The sequence below is a fragment of the Eptatretus burgeri genome, chromosome 14 (assembly GCF_056783735.1).
Source record: "Eptatretus burgeri isolate ZD-2024b chromosome 14, Ebu_testis_v1, whole genome shotgun sequence".
Taxonomy (NCBI): domain Eukaryota; kingdom Metazoa; phylum Chordata; class Myxini; order Myxiniformes; family Myxinidae; genus Eptatretus; species Eptatretus burgeri.
The window spans coordinates 32,481,445-32,496,288 of record NC_140974.1 but is presented as its reverse complement, the minus strand read 5'-3'; the positions used below and the strand labels follow the sequence as shown (position 1 = coordinate 32,496,288).

Sequence of the window (14,844 nt, the reverse complement as noted above, 5' to 3'; positions counted from 1 at the left end):
AGTTCGATATCAATTTCCTCAAACTTTGCAGTGATTTCCTGAATGGTACGAGGCCTTTTACGATAAACAAGGTCTTTCATGAGCCCCCAAAGAAAGAAATCTGGAGGTGTAAGGTCTGGGAGCGTGCCGGCCACTCAATCGGACCGCGGCGGCCGATCCACTTTCTGGGAAAGTTTTCATCAAGCCACTGACGAACATAACGTCCATAATGAGGTGGAGCTCCATCATGCTGGAAATAATAGTCCTGATCTTGTACCCTGGGCCAAAATAAGGTTTGCACCATATCCAGGGAAATTTCTGCAGTGACAGATCCCTCAAAGAAAAAGGGTACAATTATCCCTAATGGAGATATGGCTGCCCAAACTGTCACTGCAGGTAAATTTACCTCCTCTCAACTGTCACTCTTGGATTATTCGCAGCCCAGTAGACACAATTGTGTCTGTTAATTGTGCCATTAAGCTTAAAACATTCCTCATCTGACCACCAGATGTTGTCTCGCATTGTGTCCTCTTCGTGAAGTTTAGCTAAGAACTCTTCGCAAAATTGAAGACGGCGGTCGTCATCTCCATCACGAAGGGCATGCAGTAAGCGTGGAATGTAAGGTTTCCATTTTTTCTGGTGAAGGATACGGATAACACTTGATTGGATCACTTCCAACTCTGCAGATAAACGGCGAGTTGACTTTTGCGGACTTTGTTCCAGTCTTCTGATGGCTTCTTCAGCCTTAGCTACATTCATTGCCGTTTTCAGACGACCGCACTTCTTTGCAGTTGCTACCGACCCTGTTGCTTCAAATTTCTCGACAATCAACCGTATTGTTGCGGAAATGGCCCTTAGTATGCTACTAAATATAGGATTAGCCCAGATCCCCCATTAAATGCATGTTTAGCCAGGCTGTTCGGTAAAATGGACGTTACATGTGTGTCGGGAGGTGTCACAGGCTGTTATTTGTTTGTGCAGTGGTGGTGTGCCGAGGGCTTCTTCTTCTTCCTTCCCCCTCTCCGGACGAAGCCCCGCCCAGTCGGCTGAGAGGGAGTGGCCAAAAAGAGGAAGTGAAACTAAGGGGAGGAGTTTGTCAGCTTCATAAAGGGGAGGAGCCGGTGAGCAGCGAACGGACACTTCTTGGAGTAGTTCAGTTTGGGGGAACAGTCGGTTTTGAGGCGTGCTCGGGCTTCGAGCGAACGAAGGAAAGGCAGTCATAATTCTGCCGGGAGAGAAAACTAAACCTGAGGTTTAGGCAGCAATCTGCTTCGAGAGGACCTGGCTGCTGTGTGAGTCTGGAGTCAGCTTCGAGAGGAGGTGATCGACAGTTTCAACCTGCGTCTAATGATGGAGCCTCTGGCTGTCCCTACTCACCTCACGGCTCGACGACGTCTTTGAATCCCATTGACCTGGCCTGCCGGAGCCCGGCACCTCGATTTGGCCTTGTCTGGTGAACAGGCCAGGCCTGGACTTGTATGCTGGACCTTGTGAGAAACCAGCTGAAACCCATCGTCGATCTGACGGTCTTGTGCCGTCGACCTTATGTGGGGTCAGAGCGCGTGGAGGCCATGTGTCGTGCGACAAAGGAAGGCGAGCGCCATTTTGCCACGCAGCGTGCTCGAGCTTGGGGGCTCGAATCCGTGGACATCTGCTTGTTACGAGCGACATTCGTGCTTTTGACACTTTCCTCTCGTCCATGAAACATCACTAAGTACTCTGTCTTGTCTGCATGCTGTCGATGTCTTGTCTGCATGTTGTTTAAGGTATATCTCGGTCGGGACCCCCTCGAAACCTGTAATCTGTAGTTCCCTAGTTAAAAACGGGTTATAGATTGATTAAAACATTGTCGTGAATGTTTTGCTTGTGTTGTGTTCCCCGATGTTCCCCAATAAATCTGGTTGATTCGTATGAAGTTGCCGCTTTGAGTTAATTCATGTCGCGTCGAGGAAGGATCCGCTCGATTTGGATATAAAACCAAAATGGTTACAGACTGGCAGAAAACGCTCGGCATCTGACAAAACCAGTCTGTAACCGGGGTCTATTTCCCCAACTGGTAAGGTCCAGGATTACATTGGTATCACGATTGAAGACGTGTGACCCGAGGCCTGTGCCGAGCCAGCCGGCGTTATAAACCCCAGAGACGGCGGTGGTGAGGGTGGCGCCAAGAGTCGGGTGAGAATCCCGCCACCCCGGATTCGTAACAGTATGTTTCTTCCCTGAGGTGGGTTAATATCGAATTCCTGTGCTAAATGGCGTGCCGCCATCGTCGGTTGTTCATTACATTTGTAGTAATGTTTCACGGCCACAATGCGTTGATTCATTGAAAGGTAATTCATGGTTCAATTTGGTGCAAATTCAGTAACTTTCCAAACTCGCAGCAATAACCTGCAAAACAAAATAAAAAATAAATAAATTACGAAAATTAATAATCTGCAAGACTTATTAACAACATGCCTTCCTAGAAAGAATCTGACAGCCGAAAAAACAGAAATCTGGCGCTACTTTTGACTCACCCTGTATATCAGCACCAATAACACATTAACTGATATTTATTTCATGTAAAATGAGTGACTGGTTAGAAACTAAACAAAAAATTACTGACAACATCATTCTGTATTCGCTGGAGGGGATTTAAAAAAAAGAAATCCTTTTTACTATCCCTCATTGTTATCAACTTTAATTCATTTATGGGCCTACCCACACAAAAAATGAGAACGTAGAGGCATTGAGGCAGAAAGTGAAACCTTTGAACAGTTGGAGTGTAAATTGTTTGATTTGTTCAGGTATTGCACTTGAGTATGAACAAGGAGGAAAGTTGAAAACCCGCTGTGTGGACCTGCTCGATCTTGGACCTCAGTGAGTATGGACATCCTGCCCTGTTCCCAGTTATCATGATACAGCCATCTCTTCTGTGGTTCGAAGGTTGAGGTCTTGATTCATGATCACTCTACTACCTGCCTGGTCCCGTCTCACTGTGTCTGATGTAAGCAGGTCGGATGTGGAGCAAGTGATTCACAAGATACAGGAGGTCGAACCACTGGTTACAGCATCCAGACTAGACAGTGTCCGCTCCATTGTCCACCGTCTTCAAGAAAAACAGGCCAAAGGGCCATGGAATAAAGTCCAGATTGAAAAGGTGAACAAATTGTTTTTTACCTTTTGGTTATACAAACTTTTGAAAACCTTTGTGTGTCTAAAATATCAGGATGAACAGTAAGGAGTTGCCCTCTGATATCTGATTGTTATTACCTAATGATCACCATAGCCATTGGTTGATACAGATCGCCATTCACAAGACGTTTTGTGCTGCCAGTTGAAACTGATTTGTTCTTCCAATCCTACTTCTCCTTCAGGTGCTGCCAGTTCACCGTTTGCCCCTCACTAATGTCGAGTTTGATAAGCCAGGTGTACGGTAAGAGCAACTTGTCAGTCTGCAAATGTTACCCTCTTGTGTTAGGTTTACTGTATTTAGCATCCCCATCTTCTTCGCCCATGGCCATGGGTCATGATGCTGTGAATACAGGATAAAATTCCATTCACCGGAAATCTGTCCATTGCCTCCTAATATCCTTGTCATTTTGAGCAGAAGTACACTGATGTCTCTGAATGTCCTTGTCTTGCACGTGATTTCGATACAATCTCCTCTATGAGCCTTGAGTCAGTGTTGTAAGAAAAATTCACCTTCATTCCTTTGTCCCCCCCTTTTCTTCCACATCTCCATTTGGCTCTGTGTACACGTCTTGTTTTTATTACTCCATCTTCCATGGAAGCAATCCACCAGGATCATTGTACCCTCTAATCATTTCACAATACATTTGTTTGTTAGTTGCAAAATCGAAGATTTTTCAGGTATATTGGTCAGTCGATTTTGCTATTCTGTCTGTCTGTCTGTTTGTTTGTCTGTTTGTTTGTCGCCGACAGGTCACAATTTTAAACTGATCTTCACAAAACTTCACCACATGGTAGAATTTGTCAAGAAGCCTATTGTTTTTAGGTCAAAAGGTCAACAAGTCTAATTTTTTAAATCCTCAATTTTCATCCGATTGACGAGAAATTTGAAAAGGATTTTCATGCCAACTCACTGAATTCAACCACCAATTATTTTGGATGTCAACCTCGGCCAAAAGGTCAACATAAGCCAAAGGTCAACAACGATGGTGGTGTTTCTAAAATCCTCAATTTTCATCCGATTGACTTGAAATTTGAAGAGGATTTATTCTTCTGGTCACTGAATTCAACCAGCCAATTATTTTTGAGGTCAACATGGACCAAAAGGTCAACATAAGCCAAAGGTCAACAACTTAGGTGAGATTTCTAAAATCCTCAATTTTCATCCGATTGACTTGAAATTTGAAGAGGATTTATTCTTCCAGTCATTGAATTCAACCAGCCAATTATTTTTGAGGTCAACCTGGACCAAAAGGTCAATATAGGCCAAAGGCCAACAACTATGGTGGTGTTTCTAAAATCTTCAATTTTCATCCGATTGACTTGAAATTTGAAGAGGATTTATATTTCAGGCCACTGAATTCAACCAGCCAATTATTTTGGAGGTCCACATAGACCAAAAAGTCAACACAGTCCGAATTTCTTAAATTGTCAGTTTTCATCTGATTGACTTGAAATTTGAAGAGAAGTTGCATGTTTGGTCATTGAATTCAACCACCAATTATTTTTGAGATAAAATTAGTTTTTCTGGATTTTGCAAGTGTTGTGCTCTGCACGACGTCGTCTTCTTGTTTTATTTTTACTTTCACCAACATTGTTTGCACTGGCAGGATAGCTGAGAGCTACGCACACTGGCCTCCAAGCTGTCTAGCCTGGGTTCGAATCCTGACCCAGCTATAAACTGTCGTCCTGGTGTTTCACATGCAGGGCGATTCATCAATGTGTGTGCCGTTCCTCGATGGGCGTTAAGTCGGGTATCTTGTCTGCCGGCATTAGTTTGTGGACGTTAAAGACCCCACGGTGTCCTTGGTGAAGAGCAGGCGAGGTTTTGCCGGCACCTTGAACAAATGACAAATTCCTGCCTTGATTTCCTGAACCAGAGTGGGAACCTAACCAGGAATGTAGCCTTGTAATGACTTCAGCAGCACCAATGCTCTGTATGGAGTATGGTCCATGATGATGATGATCATCATCATCATCATCATTGTTTATTTGGGTCTAATCAGTGCATGTCCCCTTCTATTGTCAGTGTGTGCAATAACCTCTGTCCCTCTGTTCTTTCTCTCTTTCATGAGCCTCGACTTTTTAGCAGAAGAAAAATGTCTCTTTCTGAATCTGACTGAGTGACCGTTTGTCTTCCCTAATGAGCAGATTCCTCACAGGGAGCTACGATCGCACATGCAAAGTGTGGTCAACATCACGAGGAGAAGAAGAGCTGTCGCTGGAAGGCCATCGGAATGTGGTATATGCTGTTGCGTTCAACAATCCCTTCAGGTGTGAACTTAGATGAGCGTTCCTCACCTTGAACCTGTCAAAAAGCTCTCTCTTATGAAAGACCATCCTGTAAATAACCACAAAACTTGACACAAGCAGTTACGGTATTTACTATGGGCTTCACCATGTGATCAAAACTTTCTCACATTGGAAATTGGAACTACTCTAGGGAAGAGCAAAAGATAAAACGGGACAATGTTGGAAACTTCAGAAATCTTTCACAACTATGAAACCATCACCAAATGCCCTCGTGAATGATTAAATCGATCACACCTATAGATTGATTGGTATTATTACCCTCGGCCCTCAAAAGAGGAGAGAGTACTGTATTGCATTTGGGTCCATTTGTGTGCTTGTGTATCCATCCACACAGAATGTTAGTTCATCTATTAATTACGTACTCATGAAATGTAAGCTCTTTTCTTAATTCTGTACCATTAGAATGTGAGTACGTGTATTAATTACGTACTTTTTTAATGTAACTTTGTCTCTTAACAAATTACTTTTAGACCGTCAGTATGTTTATTAATTACGCACTATTGGAATGGAAGTTCGTCTGTTAATTACATACTTTTTCAACGTGAGTACGTTTATTAAATACGTACAATTGGAGCGTGAGTATGTCTATCAATTATGTATAATTACATATTGGAACGTGTTAATGCAAAAGTCCTGGCTAATGTTTGTCATCTCTGATTGCTCGTTCCAGTTGAAATTGTTGTCGTCGTTTGCTTGTGGATGTGTAGTTTGTCTTATGTTGCAAGAATACTTGCATTTTATACCCCACACGTCGTCTGCTTTGGTCTTTAAATGATGTTGCCCCCCTTGGATGCCCTTTATGTGTGCGAACCAGGGATAAAATTGCCACGGGATCATTTGATAAGACCTGCCGCGTGTGGATTGCCCACAATGGCCAGTGCTTGCACACTCTACATGGCCACACTGCGGAGATTGTAAGGCTTTGTTTTTCCTTCTACGTCGTTTCTCTTTGAACAAAATATTCGAAAATCCCTTTCACAATGTCACATTTCTGCTGTATTAATATTTCCATTCATACGTGGGAAGAGATAGATTGAGGAGTTGGGGAGAGGGGAGTGCAATTTCAAAAGATCTTAATCCCCTCCGCCTCCCCATATCAGGAATATAAACATTATGCAGTGTTTTAAAGAAAAACAATTTGTGATTATTGTCATGTTTCTCTTGTTTTTCATTATTCTTTTTTGGAATGTTCCACTGAACAGCAAATAACACTTTTTTATATGTAAGATTGAGGCTCTCTCTGACAATCAGACAGCAGCTACATCACTTTGCTGATCTGGAAACAATTTGATTGTAGTCTGATAAATGGAACATGTCCTTCAATCCTGGAGAATCTCATAGTATCACACTATCGCTCCAGAATGGTCACAATATCACTTCGGAATGGTCACACTATCACTCTGGAATGGTCACACTGTTGCTCCAGAATGATCATACTATCACTTTGGAATGGTCACACTATCGCTCTAAAATGGTCACACTATCACTCTAGAATGGTCACACTGTCGCTCCGGAATGGTCACACTATCACTCCAGAATGATCACACTATCGCTCCGGAATGGTCACACTATCACTCTAGAATGGTCACACTATCACTCCAGAATGATCACACTATCGCTGCGGAATGATCACACTATCACTCTGGAATGATGACGATTACTGCGGAATGGAATGTTCCACTGAACAGCAAATAACACTTTTTTATATGTAAGATTGAGGCTCTCTCTGACAATCAGACAGCAGCTACATCACTTTGCTGATCTGGAAACAATTTGATTGTAGTCTGATAAATGGAACATGTCCTTCAATCCTGGGGAATCTCATAGTATCACACTATCGCTCCAGAATGGTCACAATATCACTTCGGAATGGTCACACTATCGCTCCGGAATGGTCACACTATCACTCTAGAATGGTCACACTGTTGCTCCAGAATGATCATACTTTGGAATGGTCACACTATCGCTCTAAAATGGTCACACTATCACTCTGGAATGGTCACACTATCACTCTAGAATGGTCATACTGTTGCTCCAGAATGATCACACTGTCGCTCCGGAATGGTCACACTATCACTCCAGAATGATCACACTATCGCTCCGGAATGGTCACACTATCGCTCTAGAATGGTCACACTATCACTCCAGAATGATCACACTATCACTGCGGAATGATCACACTATCACTCTGGAATGATGACGATTACTGCGGAATGGTTTCACTATCGCTCCGGAACGGTCACACGATTGCTCCAGAACGGTCACACTATCATTCCGAAATGATCACATGATCACACTATAGTTCTGGAATAATCACACTGTCGCTCCGGAATGGTCACACTCTCTCTCCGGAATGTCACACTATTGCTTGCTTATTATGTTCAACTCTGACCTCGCTTACAGTGCATTACCATTTTACCCTCTGTCACCTCATTCTGACATGAGCCTCGATCTTGGGAAGAATAAAGAAAGGGACGTTTTCAAATGAGTCGGCTATTGTGGAATTCGAGCTGCATTCCAAATTCCTGCCATCACATTCAGGGAAAGCAGGAGCAAAACACTTTGTGTCTCTCCTGTCTAAAACTTTCACCAGCTCTTAAACTCCGCATTATAGGATGAAGGGAACACACAGTTGATCAAGAAAGACTTTGTCCAACAGGATCATTTAGTGGTAGCATACTTAACTTGTATCTGCCTGGTCAGGTTCGAGCTCCAACACAACTACAGTGTTGGACTGGTCCTTCATAGGCAGGGTGTTGCACCAAACAGCATGTCATCCAACAGATGGGATGAAGCCAAGGACCCATTTGCTAGCATTAGTTGGTGGATGTTAAACATCTTATGACGTCTTTTGCAAAGAGGAAGGCAGGGTGTCGTGGCACCCTCATCAAATTCCTGAAATTCCTGCCCTCCGGTGTAGTGACACTGCAATCAACAGCGCAGCTGTTCCTCAGAAATGATCCAACCAGGGGGAAGAATTTGTAAGTGAATTCTGGTATAATATGCATTCAGTAGTAATAATAATAATTGCTCAGGAAAAACAACTCTTTCACATTCTTTATTTTCTAGATGTGTCTTCAGTTTGGTCCACGTGGCCGCCTCCTGGCAACTGGCAGCTTGGACTGCACGGCCCGTCTATGGGATGCAGAGCATGGCGACATGCTGACGTTGTTCAAAGTACGGGGAATGTATCTCGAACCTCTACACAATGGCCGTTCAAAAAGTTCTCGGAATGAGATACAACAATCAAGAAGCACAAATTTCTTTATTTTAATACATATAATAAGTAAGGAAATATTTATTCTACATTGCATATTACCTAAGTGTTGAAAAAGAAGATTATTCACCGTTGACGTGTCTGTCGGTTTTGTTCTTGCATCAATCCAAGAACTTTTTGAATGCCCCATTTACGTAGTATCATGGAATTGTGTATGCATTTGTTTTGTTTGGATATACTATCTACATACTCTTCCTGAATGTTACACTACTAACTAGAATGGCACTCGGTGGAGCGCGTACCTCCGCCAGGCTGAACGTTTTGTATCCCACTCATATGCCGGATCTGGATCCGGACCTGAACCAAAATTGAATGGGCTTGTTCTTGTCACCTACCCAAATCATCCACAACGTTTTGAGATGTCATGCTATTTATCATTTTTGGCACTATCTCTCAATGGTGAAGAATCACTTAAAAATTCGAGAAGCCGGATCCGGATCTTCACCAAAATCGAATCGGTTCGTCCGTGTCACACACTGAACCTGTCCACAACATTTCGTCCGGGTCCATCCTCAATGTTTTGAGATATCCTGTTAACAAAGAGAGAGATAGATATATAGATAGGGGTGAAAACATATCCGTCCACCTTCGTTGGTGGAGGTAAGGCCGTAGTTATTTTATAACTTGGTTTACAGATCCACTGACGGTGTATTTGCTGAAATGAAATATAAATATAAAACACATTTTTAGCCTTTTATATTTATAAATTTTCTGCCGAAGGTGCAAAAGTTTCAAAACCCGAAATGTAGACGTCGGCATTTATTTTCAAAATATAATTTCACGCGCGCGCCAAAATGCCGAGTCCCCTTTAACCAAACTGTGCAGTAGTCTTCGGTCATGGCATCTGAGCAGTGGCCAGCGTGGTTCAGATTGACTGTGGTTTTTGGGGCGAAAGTGATTGTTAAGAAGTATGTCAGCGGTATAAATTTGAGTGACTGTATTGGTGATTTAATCATGCAACATCTTGACGACGAATATTCTGGCCGAACTATTGCATCAATTCAGTGCAGCAGCAGGGATGATTCGCAGGCTACTCTCGATCGTGCCAATTTTGTTTCCGTCGAAAGTTGTACACTGCTGTTCGTATCGAAAGATTTCGATGCCAAGTACATCAAAGTTTCTCTGCGAGATGCTGATATTCAGCCTTCAACGGATCAGAAATCAGCCTTTGATGTGCTCATGGGGATGGGGAGACGGTACGATCAGATGCCCTCTGAAAAGTAAGAGCTGGTTATGGCTCTGATTGACCGTTTTGAGCGTGTTAACTCCTAGTAGACACCTTTTTAAACAATCATATCCAGCACTATGCACTGGTGTGCACGCACACATCTACGACTTGGACAGTAATTTTCTCAGCATCGTTTCCATTTGTTTGATGATCCAACAGGTTTCTATAAGAAAAACATGCCAGACTATATTGTAAAAACGAGTTTTAATCCTTCTTTATTGTTTTTCACATCAGATGATACAGTGAACATGGGCATCCTGCATTTGAATGGTCTTCCATCTTCAATGTCTTCTTAGATCCTCCTGGTCCGGGATTTATATTAATTTCCCCCCCCCCACCTACCTTTGTCTTTTCCATGGAACATCCGAAAAAAAAAATCATAAAAATATATAATTTCTAAAAATTTAAATCATATTTATATTTATATTTATATTTCGACCTACCGACCCTACATTTTAGCTGAAGAACTGTGTAAACCAAGTTATAAAATAACTCAGGCCTAATGATGAAATTGTTAAAAGCCAGTGCAAACTGGAGAGAGTAGTGTAAGGATACTTCTGTGATGCCTATAGTTGCTTTGGCAAGTAAAACCTCCCTCCAACCCCCCCCCCAACCCCCTTTTCCTCCAATCCCTAAATTACCCTGCTTTGCTAATATCACTTGAGATTGGTCACTCCCTTACTTGCCCTTGATGTTTTCTCATTTTGTTAATCATATCTGGTTTGTTCTCAGTTACATCTCGTCTATCTGTCATTCTTCTCTCGATATCTGACATGAGCTGAAACGAGGACGTTCATTTCAATTGGCAGGGTCACACCGAGGAGATCATTTGCTTGAATTTCAGCACCGATGGTCGTGTCCTACTGACGGCTTCATTGGACCGGACTGTCTCCTTGTGGGATGTTAACACTGGAAGGTCTGGAAATCCCTCTCCTCACATGAACACGTCACGTGTTTTTCGTTGCAAATCATGTCAACCTTTCGGGTTCTGTGGCCATCCGTGAATACACAGCTGCAGCATATTGATTAAACTTGACGTGTGTGTGTGTGTGTGTGTGTGTGAGGCAGACGGAGACACAACCTGGTGGGGCACAGCGGGGAGGTGAACAGTGCCAAGCTCAGTTGGGATGGTTCTCTGGCTGTCAGTGCCTCTGTCGACAAAACAGCGAAGGTGAACGAACAACAGGGGGAATGCAGCACAGGAAGATGTACCACACATTGATAACAAAGAAGGCAGTCACTGCACTCAAACCCTCTCAAAGTGTTCCATACCAATTTCTGTTCTCATCGTTTTCAATTCAAAACATCTTTTTGGGGGGGGGGGGCTGGCAGGATAGCTGAGAGGCATGCACATTCACCTATGAGCTGTCTAGCCTGAGTTTGAATCCCGACCCAGCTATAAACTGCCATCCCTGGTGTTTCACAGGCAGAGTGATTCATAAATTTGTGTGTCATCCCTCGGATGGATGTAAAGCTGGGTGTCCCGTCTGCCGGCTTTAGGTGGTGGACGTTAAAGATCCCATGGTGATCTTCATGAAGAATCGGCGAGCTGTCTCCGGCATCCCGAACAAATTCCAAATCCCTGCCCTAAGTATTGCTGGGAAGGAAATGTCAAACCATGCAGTATAACCCAAGCCAATAAACTGCATCGGCAGCACTGACGCTCTGTAACAGAGTATAGTACATCATCAGAATCAGACTATTGTTGTCGAAATGGCTACTAATAGTTATCATTGCTCAATATAGTTCAGTTATCTCCTCAACGAATGTAATAGCATTAGCATAAACAATGAATTGTGACATTAGATGGATTACTACAACACATCCTTTAAGTCTCCATTTTAAAAGTGACCTTCATATTGTTGATTGATAACGACACCTGAGTTTTCTACCAGTTCTCATCAATTCAACGCTCGTCTTCTTTCTATTCCTTATGGATATTATCTTCAAGTGTTGCTCATCCTCGTTGGACAGCTTTTTGGATCTTCCAGTCCTTGCTTTGTTAATAACAGATGATGCTTCTCTTTACCTGTTGATTATACTTCGGACACCACACCTTGGTAATCGAGTGATACGAGCTATTTCACTGAATGTTTTTCCTTGTTTACGCAGAAACGCAATTCTATGGCGATCTTCCACTGAAATGTCAACCAATTTGTTTTAAGATAGCAGTTAATCCTGATAGATGTGTATTCTGCAGTTCGAAGAGTGGGTTTTGAACTTTAGGGATGTTTCCAGAGAAACAAACACCTGATGTTAATGATGAGGAGCACCTGACAATGAGTCATCAATTATATTTGATTGGTAATTGTGATTGATAATTAGATTTTTATTCGTAAGTGTGATTACTGTTTGTAAGAGCATGGGAAATAATTAGATTACTGTCTGTAAGATAATGGGAAATCATGAGATTACTCGATGTAAAAGTAATTTCCCTCCTTTTCTCTTCCATTTTCATACAGTTGTGGGATGTAGGAAGTGGGAAGTGCGTTGCCACGTTGACCGGACATACGGATGAGGTTCTTGACATCTGCTTCGACTCTTCTGGGAAACATGTTGCCACAGCATCAATGGATGGTGCATAATGCATCCATTGGTTCTGTCATGCACAAATCCCATTAAATAATCCTAATTGCCAGACATGTCAAAGACCACACTCACTGATTGCCCCATAATAACATTTAATGTCACCAATCACACCCTGAACAATCAACCAAAAATGTCTGAATCTTTAACTCGTCCCACACCTGCCAAGCATTTATTGGACCTCAAGAAGTGCCACCATGATTGCTGATGAGGATTCGGTATGGTGTGCTAACAGGAACGGTGAGAATATTCGACACGATCCAACACCGCTGCCTTACCGTGCTTGAGGGACATGAAGCTGAGATATCGAAGGTATCCCAATATGTACAAAACATCCAATGTACAGTCGTTTAAACGAGAAGTCGAGCATACAGAACCTCGTCAATTTCTATTTTTTTCTTTGCCATTAAAATGAAAGTAGGGTGTCTAATCAGAAGTAGAGTTCATAATAAAATGAATTTAAGGAATTTCCTGACCACCTGATGTTACTTTTCACCAAAATCATGTCCTTTTTTAATACTCATGCTGCACCATCTATTATGAGATAGCCAGCACCTGAAAAATTAGTATCGACCAGTGTGCAAGATCTTTCAATAATGGTGAAAGTTTTTTTGAATAATTGCAGAACACTGTTTTCGAAACTAATAAAAGGCTGTGTGTGTGTGTGTGTGTGTGTGTGTGTGTGTGTGTGTGTGTGTGTGTGTGTGTGTGTGTGTGTGTGTGTGTGTGTGTGTGTGTGTGTGTGTGTGTGTGTGTCAGTGTGTCTCCTCCACAACTCCAAAACCATAAAACTTAGCAGCCTGAAACTTTGCATATACTGAATACTAAGAAAACTCCAAGGAAGTGCATGAGTGAAAATTGGGTGTTTGGGTTAATTAAAACACCCCTTTTGAAGATATGCCTGGTGTTGGCTTAATGGTTAGGGTGGCGGGCTTTCGAACCTGCTCCACTGTTAAATTAATACCAGTTGGGGTTAACTCGGCCTGTCATCCTTCTGAGGTCGGCAAAATGAGTGCCAGCATGCTGGTATACTGTGTCGGAGTGGCGACCCGTCCAGGATTGTGCCCAATAGCCAAGGAGACTGCTAAAGCAGCACCAACGCTCCGCACAGAGTATGGTCCCAATCTCCTCTCCTCTCCTTTTGAAGATAATCAAAGGCCTTATTTAATTTTATCCTTTATCAGGCGATCCTCGGCCACCTCGCTCTCTGGGTCTTAAGGTGTTTCCTGGGTAATGTCGCTGGGGTCTGAAGCCGCCTATTTTTTTGGCCTGCGCAACCATATCTTGACATGGAACAGACCGCAGCGATTTCTTAACAATGGAGTTGTTTTCACTTTCCTCTCATATCGAACGGCAGTTCATCATAGTCACGAACCACTGGGTACATTGCAATGCTTATAAACACCTGGAGATGCCAGCGTTTGTGGCTTTATTTCATTTGTGCACATGAGTAACTCAGAGAAACTCCAGATTTGAAAGTATCAGCAGTTCTGACTCCCCCAAAAAAGTGTTGATTTGTCCAATTGGCCTTTCGAATAAACTCCCACACTCTCTTCAATCCCATTCTTCCCCCCCCCAGGCCTTCAAAACAGCTGTTCACCACCATATTTTATCTTCCCCCATCCAAATCCTCGATCTTTTCTACCCCCGTTAATCCACCCCAAACTAACCTCCTTCAAATTCCCTGCTTTCCTTCCTGAAAGTCCCTGTGGTGTCCATCTTGTATACCCCAAGTTAGTCGAGGATAAATCGGGTTTCTGGGACCTCAATTCAAATGAATGGGGGAAAAGGGAAAAACTTTCTGACTCAAGCGCCAAAAGTCCAAAATAGGAGACTGATTTTCTCCCCACCTACCCCCTTCCCTCCCATACAAGCAAATGTAAAATTGAAACTCATTTTCTCCCCCCTCCCATACAAGTAAATGTAAAATTGAGACTTACTGATAAAAGCACTTCTTCCCTTTCATATTTTCATTCCACTCAAAGAGCAAACCAACGAATATTTGCCCATGTTCTACTTTAGGGAATAACTTAATTTTCCTATTACATTCGTCACCATCGAGTATATTCGCAAAAATTACTTTGGAACTTGGTTCTTGGTTTAAGTATCTTTGTTGAGCAGAGATGACATGATAAACTTCTCTCAATGCTCTTATTTGACCACCTCCTGAGCCACAAATCATTTTGAGATTGTAGTAAATTGTTTTTTTCATTGTTCAATTGATAACCATCAAAGTTTTCAGTCCATTCAAGGATATTAATTTTTTTTCTTTACATCCTCCAACTTATTT

General features: G+C 42.6%; 1 protein-coding gene across 3 annotated transcripts in view; it reads left to right on the top strand.

Annotated features, from left to right (window-relative positions):
• DAW1 (dynein assembly factor with WD repeats 1) overlaps window positions 1-14,844 on the top strand; it is a 73,624-nt gene that overhangs the window by 9,987 nt on the left and 48,793 nt on the right. For 2 of the 3 annotated variants that reach the window (XM_085854264.1, XM_085854262.1), the window contains exons 2-11: window positions 2,766-2,838; window positions 2,974-3,118; window positions 3,336-3,394; window positions 5,302-5,424; window positions 6,278-6,377; window positions 8,533-8,640; window positions 10,778-10,884; window positions 11,037-11,139; window positions 12,431-12,545; window positions 12,790-12,866. In XM_085854264.1, coding sequence (XP_085710390.1) covers window positions 2,766-2,838; window positions 2,974-3,118; window positions 3,336-3,394; window positions 5,302-5,424; window positions 6,278-6,377; window positions 8,533-8,640; window positions 10,778-10,884; window positions 11,037-11,139; window positions 12,431-12,545; window positions 12,790-12,866 — 1,010 coding nt within the window. The remainder of the gene's footprint in view (window positions 1-2,765; window positions 2,839-2,973; window positions 3,119-3,335; window positions 3,395-5,301; window positions 5,425-6,277; window positions 6,378-8,532; window positions 8,641-10,777; window positions 10,885-11,036; window positions 11,140-12,430; window positions 12,546-12,789; window positions 12,867-14,844) is intronic. The other variant, XM_085854263.1, reaches the window with a different exon arrangement.